Raw genomic sequence first — 21,705 nt, forward strand, 5'->3', positions numbered from 1 at the left:
ATGTTGAATGATGTACACACTCTAATATAAACTAGTCGAAGTGAAAACTGTACCAACTATACATCTAGTGCATTGAATACTTCGTAAACCATAGACTTCCTTCTGGTGCAGTACATAGTGAACAGATTGGGTCCTAGTCTCTGAATACTGTACCAACTGTAACTTAACTCTGATGCAATGGATAATGTTAAAAAACTTTACCTTCAATTTTGTTTAGTAAGTGCTGTCATTACTGTACATGCTGTACCGTAACCTCTGAGGCTATCATTACTGTACTATGCTGTACCGTAACCTCTGTTGCAGTGAACACTCTACAACTACCATAACCTGTAGTGCTGTCATTACTGTACCATGCTGTACTGTAGCCTCTTGCAGTGTATACTCTACAACTACCCTAATCTGTAGTGCTGTCATTACTGTACATGCTGTACCGTATCATCTATTGCAGTGAATACTCTACAAAGTATACCCTAACCTCTGAGGCTATCATTACTGTACCATGCTGTACCGTAACCTCTGTTGCAGTGAACACTATACAACTACCATAATCTGTAGTGCTCTCATTACTGTATCATGCTGTACCGTAGCCTCTGTTGCAATGAATACTCTACAACTACCATAATCCGTAGTGCTGTCATTACTGTACATGCTGTACCGTAGCCTCTTGCAGTGAATACTCTACAACTGCCCTAATCTGTAGTGCTGTCATTACTGTACACGCTGTACCGTAACCTCTGTTGCAGTGAATACTCTACAAAGTATACCCTAACCTCTGGTGCTGTCATTACTGTACATGCTGTACCGTAACCTCTGTTGCAGTGAATACTTTACAAAGTATGCCCTAATCTCTGGGGCTATCATTACTGTAAATGCTGTACCGTAACCTCTGTTGCAGTGAATACTCTACAAAGCATACCCTAACCTCTGGGGCTATCATTACTGTAAATGCTGTACCGTAACCTCTGTTGCAGTGAATACTTTACAAAGTATGCCCTAACCTCTGGTGCTGTCATTACTGTACCATGCTGTACCGTAACCTCTGTTGCAGTGAATACTTTACAAAGTATACCCTAACCTCTGGTGCTGTCATTACTGTAAATGCTGTACCGTAACCTCTGTTGCAGTGAATACTCTACAAAGCATACCCTAACCTCTGGGGCTATCATTACTGTACACGCTGTACCGTAACCTCTGTTGCAGTGAATACTTTACAAAGTATAAAGTAACCTCTGGTGCTGTCATTACTGTAAATGCTGTACCGTAACCTCTGTTGCAGTGAATACTCTACAAAGTATACCCTAACCTCTGGTGCTGTCATTACTGTACCATGCTGTACCGTAACCTCTGTTGCAGTGAATACTCTAAAAGTATGCCCTAACCTCTGGTGCTTTCATTACTGTAAATGCTGTACCGTAACCTCTGTTGCAGTGAATACTCTACAAAGTATACCCTAACCTTTGAGGCTATCATTACTGTACCATGCTGTACCGTAACCTCTGTTTCAGTGAATACTTTACAAAGTATGTCCTAATCTCTGGTGCTTTCATTACTGTACACGCTGTAATCTATCTTTTGGTTTTTGAATAGTGTAGTAAGGGGATCCTACTTATATTATCTTGAAACAGTCTTTGGGAAACCTTCGTTCTTTTACGGTACATGCAACTTACTTACTATTTCATTGGGTTGTTGCCCTGCTTGAGGTTTACCTTGCAACTGCACCATAAAGAAGAAATCTTTCTGTTTTTGTGATTGGTCAGCTACAGGGAGAATGTACGTTGTGACAGTAGTTTTGGCGTTTTCACTTAAGATTCAATCCAAATTTTGACCCACATAATTGGGTGTTTTATTATAATATATTTTACTTGGTGGTTGTGCACTTTAACGCTTTACTTTCAAGTCAAGTTTGTTCACTTCGTCTGTCAGTTTAGATACAGATTGTTTTATGTTTCTTACCATGATATCACGATCAGTTACCTGTCCCTTTTCTGTCTATTGCTTTATTAAGACTTCAACATCATATGTTTTCTATTACATTTCACCTGTAATAAACCGCTCTACCTGTCCTTCTACACATTAGATTCAAGAACCCCTTTTTGAGATTGACGTCTATGTTTGTCCTTGAAATATCAAAATACCACTATGATAAAATTATTCAATTTTCCACTAAAAATTTTCAAACTTGTGTTACACAGTGCACTTATGATGAATAATCTAACAACGTTCTTTTTCAATTCAATTTATTCATTCCTCATGTCATTGGTTTATAGAAAGTAATTTTACAACAACTTGTACACTTTCTGTAAAATACTTAAAGTTTTATACATCTGTTAAATATACGACCAGATTAAGTTGCATTTACAAGATGAATACATTTTTCTATACAAAACAAACACAGTTTTACGTATATTAACAATAAATATCGTTTTGTTTCTATTTGTTAAACTTATTAAAGTTACCCTAGCTGTAAGTCATATCGCATTAAAAGTACTTGGAATAATCCAACTTTTTCTGTTTAGTGCTAAACATGAAGGAACTAATATGTAACACATATAATACACGTTCAATTGAAAGTTCACTTCGTGTTCGTTTAATTACATCCAAGCAGTGAGTGTGGAGGACCAGCTGTGTATTTATGGTCCTTTTCTCAGCTGCCGCATTAATTGTGTCCATAGGCTTCCAGTCAACATTACGACAGGGGGATCTCATCTGTATGTTATACACAAGTCAACTTCGATCTGAGTTCCTGTATGTTGTGAAAAGAGTTCCAGTCCTGAACGTACTGCTTGTTCGCTTCTAGGAAACACGGTCATCCACTTTAACTGGTCGAAGTTTGAGGAATCAAGCTTCCCCACGCTACAATTTATTCTGAAGTAAGTCCATGTGATATTATAAACAGTAGCGGCATTACAATTTCGCCGATGATGTAATCATGTAATATGTAGCGTACACGTAGTTCAAACTTCTCTACTTTGAGATTGCCAGACTGGCTGATGTCACACACATTTCTGACTTCTGCGTATAGTCTGAAACTAAGCATTGTCTCAGTTACATACACAGAGTTTCAGTTTCATTCTTAGTGAATTTCAGACTCAGATTTATACTTATAACTGATCTATTACTGTTAGGTAACTTATACTTATAACTGATCTAATACTGTTAGGTAATCTATACTTATAACTGATCTATTACTGTTAGGTAACTTATACTTATAACTGATCTAATACTGTTAGGTAATCTATACTTATAACTGATCTATTACTGCTAGGTAATTTATACTTATAACTGATCTATTACTGTTAGGTAACTTATACTTATAACTGATCTAATACTGTTAGGTAATCTATACTTATAACTGATCTAATACTGTTAGGTAACTTATACTTATAACTGATCTATTACTGTTAGGTAATCTATACTTATAACTGATCTAATACTGTTAGGTAATTTATACTTATAACTGATCTATTACTGTTAGGTAATTTATACTTATAACTGATTTCATATTTCAGAAACTATTTGTTCTTTGTGTAATAAAATACCGTTGAATTTCTGATGAATAAACACGGCCTGGAGAGCTATTTGTTCAAATTACTGTTTTTGGCGATAGTTTGCAGATTTTGAATTATGAACACATTTAAAAAAACAAAATAATATTGAACTAAAGAAAGGAGTTAATTACCTTTAAAAAGTATACGACTATTTTTCTTTCTCTAACGGGTAGCAGCTGTATAGTTCTTCTGATGCATGTTTGTAATATTTCTTTGAGAATTTCGATCAACAAAATAAATATTAATTATATGAAAATATTGCCAATTAAAAATTTCTCTTCGTGCTACTTTTGTATCAACACTTCTCAATACGTGTTACTTTTGTAAACAAAATATAAATAAGTAAATTCACAAATATTTTCTTTCTGTTTATAAATTATAAAAAAAAATGTTTTTAAAATAATCAGTTATAACTTTGAGTTCCTATAGAAAAAGCCCATCGCTGGTAGTTTTTAAGGACAAAGCTTGTATCGAACCTCTAATTTCACTATTACTAGCCGAATGCCTTATTCTTTCTTACAAATTGAATAAACATACTAGACATGCATGTGATGTATTCCTGCTCGAAATTATTTCTTTATAAGCTACAGTTTGGGTGGTTCGAAAGGCTGGGGTTGAAAAAAATATGTACAACTTATTTTGAAACTCTTTGACAAACATATTAGTTTTGATTAATAGTAATACATTTTTAAAAATAATATCATTTTAGATAAATGTTTGCACGTTTGTTTCATTGAATAAACATCGACAATAATTAAGTGTATTTCTTACCCTACGAACAATTTTCTCTATTGTTACTGTAAGTCTATTGTTAAAATACAGGGTTTTTCCAAGAAGATTAATTGTATAATTCATTATTACCACATTATTTGTATTTTAGGATAGCGTCAGTTGTTTCCTGTGTTGTTTCTAGAAATGAAAGCTCGTCCATTTGTAGCAGTTTCTGGGTGTTTTCTGATTTATCTTGGTCTTGGTATAATATATCTTTTTGGAAATATCACTCCATACGTGACGTCTTACTTCAGAAAAAGAGTTGACAATAACATAACATATGAACAGACTGCCTGGATTATCTACACAACTGACTGTTTAATTTCATTCTTCTTCTGTGGAGTTTGGCTGTCTGAACGGATTGGACATCGGTCTAGCATCCTGATTGGTTCTGTTGTTTTCAGGTGAGACAATAAATTGAATTCAATGTCAGACAATAAAATAACAAGTTTGCTGAATGTATGTTGTGCTCTTGATATTTAAATGTTAATACACTCCCTATTTGTTTCATAAGTGTAATGACATCTCAAAAGATAATGCAAACTAAACATTAAAGTAGCAATATAAAAATTAAGGAGGGTTTTAAGTATGTATTTTGATAATTCTAAAATAATTATTTTTATACTTGCTAACCATTTCATGGATTTAATTAAACATACTCTATGTTTTTTCCAAAACTCTTTTGTAATACTAGAATTCGGGATTCACTTCTGGCGGTGGACATAGCACAGATAGCTAGTTGTGTAGGTTTGTGTTTAAAAACAAACAAGTCTACAAATTTCATAATCACGTGTATTATCCTAAAATAAATCTGCACGTTAGCCACGTGAAATAAGTAATCCTATATGAGAATGCAGTACTCCAGCGCGTGGAAAGTAGCGGCAAAAGATTTTTTTTTTTCAAAGTTCTTGTTTGTTACTAAGCACAAAGCTACACAAAGAACTATCTGTGCTCTGCCCACCAGGGGTATCGAAACACGGTTTATAACAGTATAAGTCCGCAGACATACCACTATGCTACTGGTGGGCTTTTTTCAATATAATCAATAATCAATTATATTATTTTTTAATTAAAACTATCATTCATGTTCATGAACCACTTTTAAGTGTCATATTTTGTGTTTTTAAAATTGTGTAAAGTTTTGAAGAATACAATTTTTAATACTTTTTGAAAATAAAAATTTCTTACATAATATAGTCGAGAATTATATTAAAATATTGATACTGTTGCAATGTATATACACACACACACACACACATTTCGGCAGCTATTTTTCTCTTGTCAATCCCTACTAATAAGTACTACCGTAATTAATGGTAAGGGAAATTTCTAAAAAATTATAAATATATTAGTATTACATTCTCCTTCATTACAAGAAAAGGTGTTTTTGTACTTTTTATTACTCAAACAGAAAACTATCTGTAATAACAATAAAATTTTATATATAGTAATTTCAAAACTTAACCAAAAAGTCACAATAATGAAAATATAGTAATCATAAAAATATCTTTAGTAATCATTAAATTGTGTCTGGTTTGGCAAAGCTACGCGAAGGCTATCTGCACTAGCTGGCCCTAATTTAGCAGTGATAGACTGGATAGAAGGCAGCTAGTAAAAAACCACCTCCGCCAACTCTAGAGCTACTCTTTTACCAACGAAGAGTAGGAGTCACTGTAACGTTATAATTCTCCAACGCTATAAGGGATTCGAATATATATGTATATTTGATATCAGTAATAGGCCTAAAGCTTCTTGTCCAGTTCACCTATCATTATACGGTTTCACCCATCTGATTGCATGTTAGCTGGCTACAGAGAGGTCTTTTGATATGCATGTGACGTGAAGTTGTGAGTTTGTTTTGAAGTTAACCACAAAGCTACACGATGAACTATCTGTGCTCTGCCCACCACAGGTACCAAAACCTAGTTTCTAGCGTTGCAACTCCGTAGACATGCCGCTGTGCCACTGGGGGATAGGAGTTGTGAGCAGACGAGTAAATGCCTCATACTGAAGTCGTGGGCAGCGGGTCCGCTGGAGTAATCCCTTTCACCCCGTTGGCCCTGTTGACCTGGGAATATAGGCGATTGGAGGCTTTCCAGGTACTCCAGCCCAATTCCACTCCACTTCGGAGATGCTCAGCTGGTGCGGTTGTTTGTGGGGGCTCTTTGAGGCGTCGTATCTATCTTAGTGTCTTGTGGTTATGTAGAAATACAGAAATTATTCTGTGATGTCCCGTGCTTCCGTACTTCCAAGTGGTCACATAGAGAGTATATACTGTGTTGCATCTGTCGAGTTCGCTCTGCTGGTTACTGTTCTCTTAATGTCTGGTGAGGCGATTTCAGTCAGCATATAGCGGCTGTTTGTGTTGCTTGACTTTAGGCAGCCTGTGATGTTTTTTGGCTGTCGTTGAGCATAAAGCCAATGTTTTTCTGGCATCAGTTGAGCGTTCCCAAACCGGGTTGGCGTATTCAGCGTAGAAGTAGCAAGCGTCGAGATCCTGATGGTTGTAGGGTCAGTCCCCTAGTTTGTGCTAGTGAGTTTCCTGATGATGTTGTTCCAGGATATAACTTTGGTTTTGATATTTCTGATTTGTTCTTTGTAGGTTAGAATGTATTGTGTTCAGGATGTGGTCGAGAGTAACTCTCAGATATACTGGATGTGGGCAAAAGTCCAGTTATGTGGCATTTTATTCGATGTTCAGCTATTTGTTTACCTCATTGTTTCACAGGAGAAAGAAGCTGACCTGCGTCTTTCCGGGGGTTTGATTTGAGCTGGTTGGAAACGGAGTATATGGTCATTCAAGCTAGTGCTTGAGATATGATTTTTTTTATGTGGGTAAAGCTGCTAGCTTGCATGGCGATAACAAGATTTTTGGCGTAGGCGTAGAAGCGTGCTCAGCATAGTTCTGAAATGTTGTCACTGATAAAAGCAAGGATCGGGAAAGTTGTAATGTAAGAATCAGAAACCATCAGCAATAATTAGAAAAATGTACCTATAATAATCAGAATCCTTGTCCTTTGTTCTCGTATCTTAAACACAACATCAAATCTTCCGGTATTTTCGTATCTTCAAATGAAACACGTCATCATTGGTACTTTTCTTAATCCACTGGTATTGTCATTACTTACTGATAAGTATCATGTTTATTCTACTGATGAATATCATCCACATCCTTTTTATTTCTATAACTTACATCATTCACTATATGCTCCCTCTTCTGATATATCATGCTTCCAATAATATACAATATTCATATAATCCTTATTCCACTGTTCAATGTCTCACGATTAACGCTATGCCTACCCAAGTAGCCACTTTTGTATACTTATTTGTAAAACTAAAATTTAATTTTATTTTATAATAATGAACTGTTAACCCAATATGTTATTATATGAAATGATACTGCCAAATAATAATTAAAGTTTCTAATATAACACATAAGAAATAGACCAAATGTTTTATTTAAGATATTAAATGCTAGAAACGTTCAGAACGTATTTTTTTTTAACATTAACCATTGAAAATAAATTATGTCCTACGTCTTTTATTTCTCATTAGTTTCGGAATAGCAGCAACGTATTGGACTATACAACACAGTCTAGAAGCTACGACTGCAACCTTAGGAGTGGTTGTTAATGTTGGATTTATCTGTTGCTATGGTTTTCCGTTAGTTGCAGCAATGGAGGTATGTAGAACTAGTCAAACAATGGAGGTATGTAGAACTAGTCAAACAATGGAGGTATGTAGAACTAGTCAAACAATGGAGGTATGTAGAACTAGTCAAACAATGCAGGTATGTAGAACTAGTCAAACAATGGAGGTTTGTAGAATAGTCAAACATAATATATTAAAATATTCCCTTTACTGAAAACAGCTGTGCTAGAATAAAAATGTGGCAGATAAAAAAATAACAAGTGTATAGGAGTTAACATATCTGGAATACACTCAGCCTCTACCGGATCGTATAAGGAATCTTTAAAAGTGAAAATGAAGTAATTAATGAATAGAGAGATCATTTACTGCTTATAGAAATAGGATTTTCAACCTGAATGGCACTTGAAGGACATGTGGAGTAAATGGCTAGGTTCCCTCGAATTGGATTTTAGTATATAATGAGATTCACTTTACCTTCTGTGGAATCTAATTATTAATTCACGTGTTTCCATTATGGTCTTTGAAAGGGAGGAGGAGGTTCTGGTGGTTGGGTTTCGCATTGTTCATTGTAAAAAAACACACTTGGCTTTGATTTTATGTAGACTATAGGCTTTGACTTGGTTAGCTGTTACTGTGCCCACCATCTTGAACACCAGAACCGTTAGTCTACAGCCCAACAACACTGACCATTTTATGTGTCTTTCTGTTAAAACCTTCAGTGTTTTATTACTTGCATTAATTTTGAGAATGAATTACAAAAATGGATTTCAGTGTTTTATTACTTGCATTATTTTGGAGAATGAATTATAAAAACTGATTTCGGTGTTTTATTACTTGCATTATTTTTGAGAATGAATTATAAAAATGGATTTCAGTGTTTTATTACTTGCATTGTTTTCAGAATGAATTGTAAAAACGAATTTCAGTGTTTTATTACTTGCATTATTTTTCAGAATGAATTATAAAAATAAATTTCAGTGTTTTATTACTTGCATTATTTTTTCAGAATGAATTATAAAAATGGATTTCAATATTATATTACTTGCATTATTTTTCAGAATGAATTATAAAAATGTATTTCAGTGTTTTATCACTTGCATTATTTTTCAGAATGAATTATAAAAATGGATTTCAGTGTTTTATTACTTGCATTGTTTTTCAGAATGAATTATAAAAATGGATTTCAGTGTTTTATTACTTGCATTATTTTTCAGAATGAATTATAAAAATGGATTTCAGTGTTTTATTACTTGCATTGTTTTTCAGAATGAATTATAAAAACGTATTTCAGTGTTTTATTACTTGCATTATTTTTCAGAATGAATTATAAAAATGGATTTCAGTGTTTTATTACTTGCATTGTTTTTCAGAATGAATTATAAAAATGGATTTCAGTGTTTTGTTACTTGCATTATTTTTCAGAATGAATTATAAAAACGGATTTCAGTGTTATGTTACTTGCATTATTTTTCAGAATGAATTATAAAAATGGATTTCAGTGTTTTGTTCGTTTTTATTCTACTAAAACATTTTTTTACTTTGAGTACTTGTCCAAGAATTTTAAAATAAAAGAATAGACTATATGAATTATCTGTCATATTTGTTCAACCTTATTTCGTTCATATGTAAAAACGTCTACCTAACCTCTTATAGTACTCCGTTGTGCTTTATAAATATTCTATGGCATATTTTACTTTTTGTGTGTGCTGTACATTCTGCCTAGATAAAACTTCTAACATGACGTGTAACTTTATGCTGCATTTAAGAAAACTGTCGAACGATAAAGAAAATACAAAACATTTTATGACGATTTTTGTTAGAGTTGTTGTCTGCACCACTTGCTAGGTGTTTTTGGTGTTTGTTGCCTTTGTTTAGGGCAATAACAGCCTTATCGTGGTTCGTGGGTGGTAGGGTGCTGCTGATTGGCTATTATATTTCTGATCAATAGTTAAACAATTTAAATGGTGGAACATATAGCTTTAGTGGCTTTGCCATAAATACAGAATACACATTCTGTTTTACATAAATGTAAGTCCTACTCTTTTTTTTTTTCTCAAATCATGTTTAGGTTCTTAAGATGAAAAGCTGATTAATTCTTGAAATTACTATTGATTTACAGCTGAATTTTAGGCTTTGTTAATATAAATCGCTTTGCGATCCACCTGCAAGTTGTTTTCTTCATCAGTTATTATTGTGATTCAGAAATCTAATAACTTCTCATAATCTCTATTAATACAACCAACGAATTACCTGCTGTTGTATTCGAAATTTTCTTACGTAATGCCAGGTTACTTTTTCAAGCGTATCTCACAAGAAGCACATCCATATTGTTATTTTAAAAACTTTCTGAACTGATCTGACACATCCAATAATAGGGGTAATAAATGGATTGACAACTTTAGTTATTCAATGGTGAACGAGAGATGACAAGTTTAATTGGTTAGAACATCAACTTTATACGTTCTGGTGTTGTAACCCTGCATTATATCATTTTTCACTTCAATTTTTTTAGGCTTAACCGGATATTGTGTCGTTCTAACAAGTAATCGGCTATAATATGTATGTTTTGAACTGTTATTTTTATATGCGGTGTCCTCTGTTTAAGTTACGTGTAAAGAAGACGTGCTTTCACGACATATCAGTTCAACCGTCGCATACTGTATGCTTTTGGAGAATGAAACAGTTATTTATGCTATCCCCTTTCGCTGACGTACTAATGAAGTCGCCAGTCAGACCATTAAACACGCTGCCGTTCTTATTCTCTAGATAGATTATGAAAAGCATCTAGAAAGGAGTAATGTGCTTTGGAAACTACACTAGGACTATTGCTCAGATACTCTGTCATAAGAGAGAGAGAGAGAACATGACCAGACGTGGTTATATGGACGATGTAGTGAGGCTCCGAAATCGTTTTAATATAATGTACTCATTCAAGTAGAAGGAGAAACATAAGAAAGTAAGGTTTCTAAGAAGTAAAACTATTCTATTTAAGAACGATTAAACGCTTTCTTCTATTAAATTTATTGTAATATTAAATTTATTGATGAGTGTTACATATACTCATTTATAAAATGATGTTATTTTTAGTGTATGGTGTGTTTTGAGGTTATTTCACTATGTAAATGAAAATGACACAAAGTACAAAGAAAATATTTGTATGGCAAGAAAACCCACACTTTTCATTTACAAGTTCTGAACTTATTTTTTTTGGTTTAAATATTAATATCTGTTGAAAGTAAATCACCTTAAAAAATTTAAGAATTAATACTTAAACATTTATCAATTACAGTGGTTCCCCAACAATAAGGGTCTCATGGCAGGAATAGTGTCTTCAGGGATGGCTTTCACTCCAGTTCTAATGAATAACTTGCATACATTCTTTTTGAACCCTAATAACCTTCCGTCTGACGCTGATGGGTAAGTTTGTTGCTTAAGTAAGAAGGGTCTCATAGCAGAAATAATACCATAGATGACGCCAAAAATAAACACACTAATAAAAAGCCAAAGATGATACTATCATTTATAGATTAGTAAAGATAACCTTGTATGCATGAATATAGCTAACAATAAATACATTGATGAACTCAATAATCATACGACATTTATACATTAATAAGTATATATTAATAAAGCCTACCTTTGACACATCAATTAAACCCACGTAATATGGAGTGTCCACCTTCATCCTTGCTATAGAAAACTTTCTTACTGTCCCATCAATCAGCACACACAGATGGACCTTGCCCATCATCTGGTCATCAGATACTAGACTGGTTCAAACTGTTGCACCCAGTGTCTCATAGTACCTTCACTTACTTGTCCCCAAAATAGCTTGCACCTACTGGCATGCTGTGGTTTGTTGGCACTTCTCGACGTTTGCCACATGCTCCAATTACCATTCACATTGTCATCCCATTTGCTAACTTGAGCTGACCATGAAGCATGCACTGTTTAATCATGATGATAACAATTTCTTCTCGTGGTGAATCTGATGAATTTTTTCTATTATGTTTCCTTTGGCAGCAGCATCCATGGTGACAGTCATTCTTTTCTTGTTTCTTTCCTGCACAGTCTTTGTAGGTAGCTCAAGCTTCTTTATATTGAAATTCTTCTGTTGTTTATTGGTACTCATTGTACTCATTTGAAAGTGACCCCATTTTATAACAAACATAGTATCTGTTCTCCCTTTTGTCCATTGAGTTATTGTCATCTTTGGTGGTATACTGTTTCTGGTCAGACACCACTGGTTTCAACTTTTACATTAATCTCTAACTTTAATCTCGGACATCCCAATTATACTCCCTTCATGGGCATCCACATATTGTTCTACCAGCTTGATCATCTCGTTCATGTTTTTGGTGCTATCTCCGTTAGGAACAGTGGCATGTGTTAGTAAATGTGCCAGTCCCTCAAAACTATTTCTACACTTGACTATGTCAGTTCACCTTGTGAAATATCGCTATATACTTGTCATAAAATGAAATACAGCTTCTTCAGTGTCAGGTTGGACTTCTAAGATCTTCCAGCAAAACCTTCTTTGGTAAGTTCATGGCATTTCCACAATGCTACTTTTAACTTGTCATAGTCCATGTCATCTTCTGAAGTTATTCCTGTTTACACTTGTAGGTCTTTTCCCGTGAGACGGGGGCTGAGAGAGACCGCCTCGTCACCTTTTACCAGTTCTGATTTGGGCAACTCTTTCATATCTCTGCAAGAAAGCATCCAGTGATCGTTCTGGTCATCAAATTTGGGTAGCTTGAGTCGACTGGCCCTGACCCCACTATTATACTTGGGTCCTTTGTCTTTCTGTTGGCTGAACTTGGCGATCTCAACTTGTGATCTTATTCTCTCTATATCTAATCTCCTTTTCTTCTTTTTCAACTTGCATTCTTATTCTCTCTATTTCCAGTCTCTCCTTTATCTCATTTTCTTCTTTCTCTTGTTGTGCTATTATTCTCTCTATTTTCTTTCCTGCTTCCAGGCTTTCTTCCTATTGTCGCTCTTCTCTCTATATATTTTGTTCTTGTTGTTCAATAAACTTTAGTAGATCGATACCTTTTAGCCCAAGTCGCACAACTCTCTCTATCTATTTATCAAAATCAGCCGACATGGTTATATAGTGTGATTGTAAGATCTACGCCACCATTAGAGTTGTGCATATATATATAGGCCTACTCTGCTATTGTTCACGTCTTCTTCTACCAACGTTTACCACTGTATAAATGTCAGGTTTTTATTGGGCCACGATTCTTTAAAGTAGGTATCTGTGACTTTTTAGTGAGAAATTTCAAGAATAAACAAACAGCTTACAGTCCATTTGTTTTGAAATAACATATTCAAAAGAAGTCAAATATATGTACAAAACTTTGTTACACTATCGATTATCACAGTTGTATGCAGAGCTTTAAATAATTCTCAAAGTCCATACAGGCAGTTTCAATTACTTTACAACCCCCTTTAACAATACAATGCAAATTATGTTCCTCTAACTCTGTTGTTGCTATACAAAGCTGCGATACAAACTTTAAAATCACCTATAACTGATGGTTACCACAGTTGCATCCAGAGCTTTAAATATCGTTATTACAATACAAGCAGTGAAATCGTCCATTACAGCTAAACTCACATGCAGACTAACTTCACTTTTACTTTCACTTTGAATAACTTAACTTACTTTTATACTCACACAATATAAGCTAAATAATACTCTCATGCTAAACTTAAAATGAACAGTCGTGTATACCTAGCTTTGACTTTGACGAAGAAAAGACAATTAATTCAAAGCTCCAGATACAACAGATGCAACGAATATTTTGAATATACGTTTGACTTGTTTTGAGTATATTATTTTGAAAGAAGTGGATTGTGTGCTATCCGTTTATTGTTGAAATGTATCGCCAACAATTCACGGACACCTACTGTAAAGAATTCGGTCCATAACAACTTGACACATGGATGCGTTAATGAAGCCAACAATGAATATTTAGTAAATCCAACAATTGTTATATTAATAAAGCCAATCGTTCATAGATTAATCAATCCAACCAATTACACAAATAATGCCAACTTTGGATACATTAATACAGACAACAATGATTATTTTGGTAAATCCAACAATGGTTATATAAATAAAGCAAATTATTCTTAACTTAATTCATCCAACCAAGTACACCAGTAATTCCAACCATGGATACAACCAGGAATTTATCAATAAAGTGAAACATGGATATTGTTATAATAAAGATATGAGAGGTTCTATCATCTAAAGAGAAATGTACAAATGTTAATTAATTTCTTTTCCTCTCTCAAAATAAAAATATTACTATTACATTATCTTTTTTGTAATGAAAATAATTGAATTTTTTACGTCATTTTTTATGTCTCTTACAAGGATATTTTTGATTAATTTCAAAATCCGTATTTAATTAATTAAGCATAATGGAGAACGAGTAACATAAGTGAAATAACAGATATTACAATATATTGTGATTTACATTGTTAGAAGATCACCCGTTCTTGATAACTGAAAAGTGCTATTTGCTGCTAACACCAAATTAACTAGAATGGTTACTTTACTTTCTGTATGCTGTTTTTAGTTATTTCTCCGAGTCTGTAATTCTGGATCGTGTCCCTTTCTTATTTGCAATCATGGGAGCTGTACAAGGTGGTATTTTACTTGTTGGACTACTTCTGTACAAGGAACCTCCCTCAGAGATACCTGAGGTAAGAAGCTTTATCCAAATATTGCTTTTTATAATGTTAATGTACCTGATGATGTAAAGTTAAAATATGAACTGGTAGCTTTTCTTTTTCAGTATTGGGTTTTACATTGTTGTTTTAAAGAGAAATTCTACCACGATGTATATTCATCTTCATCGTATATGTGGATTTCCAAGGGAAGATTCTCCTTGTTCAGTTTATCTCCTATGGGTTGTGAATATACACCCACATGTTTCCCATGAAAGTGGAAAGATAAACGTGACAATTGATAGCCACTTGAATTAGGTAATATTTGGATTATTACAACACACTACTTGGAACTTAAAGTCCTTGAAGTACATGGGGTTATTCAGGGTCATTCAGCTGGTCAATAGTGGCTATGTGTGATGAAACACCTTTACTGAATTTATCCTCTTACTGTTACTTCTTTGTAGTCAGTAAAACATGATATTGATGTAGCATTCCCTTGTAGAACTCCATTTATAGGGTCAGTGGTTACCGAATATTAATATTTTGTCATGAAAATCAAAACGTTAGAAATCTTGCAAGAGACTGGAAGAGACACTAGATTAAATATTCTACTACTACAGCTCAAATAAGTTATTGTAATGGTACACTTTTGTCTTTCATATCAAGCATTTCCTGTGAGACAAACGTTTAGATAAAACATCATCTTTCTTTATCTTTAAGGGCTTGAAGAAGGTCACTGACTTTTTAAGTCTGTTAAAACATTTTGCCAGTGGCGAGAGCTACTTATTGTAACATCCAAGCCGGCAGCTAATATATCCTTTTAGTTTCCAGGGTTCTCCAGAAAACTCCTCAATGAGATCATCCACCTATAACATCTTAAACTTCATCACGAGAGTAATTACTGATATATTTTGGTAGCTTAGAGGAGCAAGATGTCACTACTAATACCTCCATATTAAAATGGTTAGTCATTCTCACCCTACATTCTACATCCAATTCAGATGTTTCAGATGTCAGCGATTCAGACATTACAATACTTCCTGTTCTGAATTCCTTACGTGTGACATGTTTGCTTGTGTGAATACTGATTCTAACATCTGTAGCAGAAAATCACTATGCGTAAACTCTACACAATTCATACATCTTACTCAAAATGTCCTAAGTGGAAATATGAAAAAGGTGTGGTGCACATCATAATGTTGAATATCATATCTTACGTTGTGACAAAGGAAATAATCATATCTATTTAAAGCAATTAGGCTTAGCTGCAAGTTCCATCAAACTCTGTACTAATTCTACTGATATCTAAGACTTATCAACCCTACCCAATTCTTCCTTTTCTCTTCAGAGATTGAATAATCTAACACACTTATATGAACCATGTTCTCCTGTCAGCACGAGGTACCCCTGGGCACGCGAATCCTCTCCAATCAGTCCCTGCCCAAATTCTTGAAATAGCTCCCTTAAAATGATAGATGGCAGTAAAAAAATAAATCCTCCTCTTATACTACTTGTTGCATGGAAATGGATAAGTCTCTCAAAGAATAATCTCTAATGTAGTAGGTACAAACAGAAACAACTGCAAGGAATTTGATACATATGGTCACTTTCTTCAGTGATAGTGGTAAACTTTGTGTTAAGGTCAAAAGCCTCATAGGTTTTTATCAGTTCATTTGTACCTCTCTAAATATTCTTAAATTATATTAGTGTCCGTTTCTTCAGTAAGTTCCATTGATGAAAAAACCAAGGTCCATGATAGATAAGCTTGGGTGATCTCCTCTTTGTCTCTCTTTTTCATAGATATTTGATAATTTTTTGGAAATGACACCAACATAAGTGCCTACAAAAAAGGCAAAGAAGGTGCACAAAACCAACCAATTTCAAAACAAAGTATTTTGAAGTCTAAAATAGTTTAAAATACTATATGCTAAACCAATTGAGTGTTATAGCTCTCTAAAGGTTGAAAATATTTAGATTAGATTAGAAAAGATACTCTTCCTCCTATCACTAGAAGTAGACGACATCAACACCCTCGTTCACAGCAGAGTAACTTAATCTATTTCACACCACAACAGTTGTTGTTCGTTTATTTTGGTTATATATATATAGAAAGAGAGAGAGAGCGTATTAATCACTAATACGTTTATTTTATCCCAGCTGATCTGATGAGCTCTGGTATTTGGAGAAAGGCGTCGTCAATACATGATATAATAGATATAGTGTGATTGACATATTGTTATATATATTCTTCACTTTCTAGCTTACGTTCTTAAACGTACATTTATATTGTCGCAACATTTAAATATATATATATATGTGTGACCATTACATTGTTAAATGCCAATAATGTATAAAATGATAAAATGTCATGGCTATAGTAGAATAAACTAAATAATCAACATATTACATTTCAAAACTGTTTATACTTACTTAAAAGTTATAATTAATAACACTAACTCACACTTCATAGCACCTCAAGCACAATCCAGAAAGTATACATTTTATATAGAAAAGTTTTTTTTCTTTAATGTTGCCACAGAAAGTGTAGTGTGCAAATGTGGTAAAAGAAAGATTTCTAAAAACCTGAAATTTATTAGTATTCAATATTTCTCGAGTATACATCAAAACAGAACGAGAAATATTGTGCATCACTGAAACTAAATATTGATTATTTTTAAAGTTACAAAAGCTGTACATATCTTTAAAGGAGAAAGAAGTTGAAAGGTCTTCTGCATCAGCACAAAGAGAATCGGACTGTGAAGACAAGACCTGTATATTAGCCTTTCAAGAAGACTCTTTTGTGATGTCAGAAGAAACTTCAACCAATCAGGAAGTAGAAGAAACACAACCATCACTTCCAAGGGAATTTTGTGTGGTACCAAAAGAAGCTTTGAGAATGAAAGAATTTTATATTCTATTGATAACGTGCGTTGGTTCGTTACATTCTTCAACGTTTGTCAGTAATTTTTATAAGGCAAGTGGCGTGTTTTTTCATATTAATATGCTTTACATTTTACTGTTTTTACTGAAAGTATTTTGATTTAGTTTCTAAATTAATTTAAAATGTTAAGAAATTGCAAAGAATTTGTCATTTGATTATTAAAGCATAACATACTTAATAATAATAATATACTTAATAATAATATACTTAATATATTAATAACATACTTAATAATAATAATATACTTAATAATAATAATATACTTAGTAATAATAATATACTTAATAATAATAATATACTTAATATATTAATGATATACTTAATAATAATAATATACTTAATAATAATAATATACTTAATAATAATAATAATATACTTAATAATAATAATAATAATATACTTAATATATTAATGATATACTTAAGTATTCTTCATAGCCAGTGTTCAAAATAGAACAATTTTTCCACAAAATTTACGAACCATTATTTCTAAGAAATTTCACAAAATAAAGTAGATCAGTATTAATTTGTTGGGGCTCGCTGATTACCTGCTGTTATTTCAAATGTCAAACAATGCTCTATCATAAGCTTTAAAACTGAAGCTGCAACTACAAGTTATCTTGAAGCTTAACATAATACAAAAATAAGAGAGAAATAAAATTTTGCCATTTTATTCTGAAAAAAGTAAACACCATTGCGAACATATAATCAGCCAACCAGTGGGGGATTAACTAACAGTGTACAGTAGTTAACATTTTATAAATATTGTTTATCTTTTGTAATAATCAAACAGTCCTCCACCCCCCTCTGTTTTTGTGTTTTTTTGAATTTCGCGCAAAGCTACACCAGGGCTATCTGCGCTAGCCGTCCCTAATTTAGCAGTGTAAGACTAGAGGGAAGGCAGCTAGTCATCACCACCCACCGCCAACTCTTGGGCTACTCTTTTACCAACGAATAGTGGGATTGACCGTCACTTTATAACTCCCCCACGGCTGAAAGGGTGAGCATGTTTGGTGTGACGGGGATTCGAACCCGTGGCCCTCAGATTGCGAGTCGAGCGCCCTAACCACCTGGCCATGCCGGGCCCTCCACCCCCTCTCTCGACTAACTTCCTGTCTCAGGTGAAAGGTATTCCAGAAAATGTTTTGCCTCTGCACCTTCCCTTCCCTGGGGGTCCAAATATTTCTCCCGTGTGTTGATACATGAAAGGGGGTCCTAGTGTATGAGTGGTGCTTGGCCCAATATTTTAACCTTGAAATCCTGTAGGCTGAGGTTGTTTCTGCAGATTAATTTAGGTTGTGGCAATAATCAACTAAGCACTAGCATCCTTTAAATATGAAATGAGCTTTAAGTCCAATGGAAATATCCAATGAAGTCACTGTACACAGTTTGTAACTGGAAAGAGTTATAGCCAAGAGGAATCTTCTAAACATTCCAGAATCAAATTTCTTTTTGAACTCTCCAGTCAATGAGTATCAGCTGTTTAACTAAACATGGAATAATAGAAGATCTGAGTCGATGGGCTTCTCATTTTAACCTTTACATCACTATGCTAAACTATTTGTTTACGGGCTCGATATGTGAAATACGCTCTTCACCTATGTATCTTAAACAATCTATACAGCTTACTTTACATTTCTAGTCTGCACTAAGTTCAATGACATGAAACATGATAACAACAAGGGGGAGTTAGAAATACATTCTCTCAACTGCAATGGCTCCTGTCCGTATTCTAGATTATATACCAAAAAGGACTAGAAAGAAAGAAGTACAGAAGCTGAAACTCTTTATAATACTACTTAACATGTTTAACAGATGTAAAGACTCGTGACTAGTACAAGAGGATCCTGTTAATTCAATGATACTTGATATTTTGGCATCGAATTGTCGTACATGACGGTCCTGAGGTTGACACCCTTGGGGTCAATCAAGCGGTCAACAATTGCTAGGATGAACTGAGTAATAACATTAGATATATTTCACATACTGTTTGGTACGAGTGATTTACCAACGAAATCCTGGTGGTGTTATTCATTCATTGTTGTTAAATGCAAAGCCACAAAATAAGGTATTTGTGATGTGCCCAACACGGCTATCAAAACCCAATTTGTAGCATTATAATTTATAATCTTTAGACTTACTCCTGAGCCATTGCACTGCTCTCATCATTTTGATATTTTAACTGTGTAGTAGGATCCCTTGTAGTGCTCCATGGTCAGTGTGCACAGTGGCAACCAGGTTATAACTTTCTATAAAACTAGGAGGACATTTTCTCTTCGTTCAATCTTTGTCAGACTAAAGCTTAAATAAAAAATCATCTTCTTTATAAGAACCCAGGATTAGGTAATCTAACAGTTTCTCCTGATATTCTCATATTAACATCAAAGTAAAGGACAGTGGTCTACTTTTGTCATCCAAGAGCAAGACTTTTGTTGGATAATCCTAGTGAAATCATCCCCCCATAATACCCCCCTAACTTTCTCTGCATTCGTGAAAGAGAAGCTGTTTCTCAGATGAAAGACCAGCTGGTCCAACGGTAATTGTACGGACATAGAATTCTTTTTTGAATCCCTTCAGTCGACACTGCAGATAGTCCAATGTGGGTTTTATCTAGAAGAAACAAATCTATGTGTTACAAAAAACATATTTTTTTACTTACAAGAAAGAGAAATATGATCCGGCAAGTCCTGTTCAGCCACATTTTAAAGTTTTATTTAATGTATAACATAAACCAGAACATGCTGTATCATGACAAATAATTTGTTATACATATGTTGAGGAACCAGTACAGTTTACTATATTTTTATCTGACACAGAAAACCCATGTGAGCCCACAAAACATTTACTTTCCATTGACGAGACTGTTATAAAAAATTAACGAGTACAAAATATGTAAACTATGTTAAGCTGTATCGAATTTATCTGAGCACTTTAATAAGTATATTATCCTTTTGTTATTAAAGATGTGTTGCCATCAAATCAAACCTTTTTCTATTTATAATTAATATATATATACATTTTAAAGTGAACGAAACAATTACCTTTTCGTTCTTCAGCACTGTTTAATATGTCAGACTATTGTAGCTGTAGTGTGTTTCCCTACAGGATGGTAGGACATCTGCCTTCTACAACTACAGTACTAAAGTTAGTTTAAACCTGAAAACGGACGGAACTGAAACAGTTCCACACAAGATATGAGTACTTATTAGTTAGTGTATAGGAAAATCTGAAATATGTACGAATCAGACTGAGTATTATGAAAGAGTTTATGAACGTTATTAATTTAATAAATTATATCACCATATTTTTAGATATATGGACAAACATTTATAGATGATGACGCCTTTCTAGCCACAACGGGTTCTATATCTGGATTTGTTCACGTTGTTCTTAGAGTACTTATGGGCTTAATTCAGGACAAAATATCTTTCAAGGTAAGAAAGCTAACAGGCAAAAAATAATTTTTTATATTAACATCAGTATTTGTTTTAATAATAATTCTCCTTTGTCAAAGTACTCATTTTTTAAAGGTTAAAACTAATCTCAGTGATAGTTTCAAAAATGCTTTCAATTGAAATCAAGTTATCCTAAAGAAAAACTATGATTTAATGAAGTAATTAAAGAACTGTTAAATCGTCCTTTTCGCTTGAGTTTTTTCTGCAACAAGTAGTTGCTGCCCATTCCAATGTACTCATCATGATTACCCTGCCTAGAACTGTTAGATCGTCCTTTTCGCTTGAGGTTTTTCTACAACAAGCAGTTGCTGCCCATTCCAATGTACTCATCATGATTACCCTGCCTAGAACTGTTAGATCGTCCTTTTCGCTTGAGTTTTTTCTACAACAAGTAGTTGCTGCCCATTCCAATGTACTCATCATGATTACCCTGCCTAAACAATCTATCAAATAATAAGTAAAGAGTTTTTCTCGCAGAAACGTAATATGGTTTGACGACGTTTCAGCCTCAAAGATGAGAATATTTTCTCCTTATGTCATTTTCTTTTTAAGCTTGGCAAATTAATTGAGCAAGTATTATATAATAACTTTGTATGTAAAGTTTACATGCCATACTTCAGCTACTAATCAAATTATCTTTAAGTTTA

General features: G+C 33.7%; 1 protein-coding gene across 1 annotated transcript in view; it reads left to right on the forward strand.

The window, feature by feature from the left end:
• Positions 1–2,832: 2,832 nt before the first annotated feature.
• The window catches only part of LOC106473226, a 25,585-nt gene continuing 6,712 nt past the window's right edge, over positions 2,833–21,705 (forward strand). Inside the window, exons 1-7 of the mRNA XM_022401704.1 lie at positions 2,833–2,870; positions 4,429–4,723; positions 7,878–8,004; positions 11,263–11,390; positions 14,570–14,696; positions 17,371–17,637; positions 20,915–21,037. Of these exons, the coding sequence (XP_022257412.1) occupies positions 4,464–4,723; positions 7,878–8,004; positions 11,263–11,390; positions 14,570–14,696; positions 17,371–17,637; positions 20,915–21,037 (1,032 nt within the window). The 5' untranslated portion in view covers positions 2,833–2,870; positions 4,429–4,463. The remainder of the gene's footprint in view (positions 2,871–4,428; positions 4,724–7,877; positions 8,005–11,262; positions 11,391–14,569; positions 14,697–17,370; positions 17,638–20,914; positions 21,038–21,705) is intronic.

Source organism: Limulus polyphemus, unplaced genomic scaffold (genome assembly GCF_000517525.1).
Source record: "Limulus polyphemus unplaced genomic scaffold, Limulus_polyphemus-2.1.2 Scaffold5987, whole genome shotgun sequence".
Classification (NCBI taxonomy): domain Eukaryota; kingdom Metazoa; phylum Arthropoda; class Merostomata; order Xiphosura; family Limulidae; genus Limulus; species Limulus polyphemus.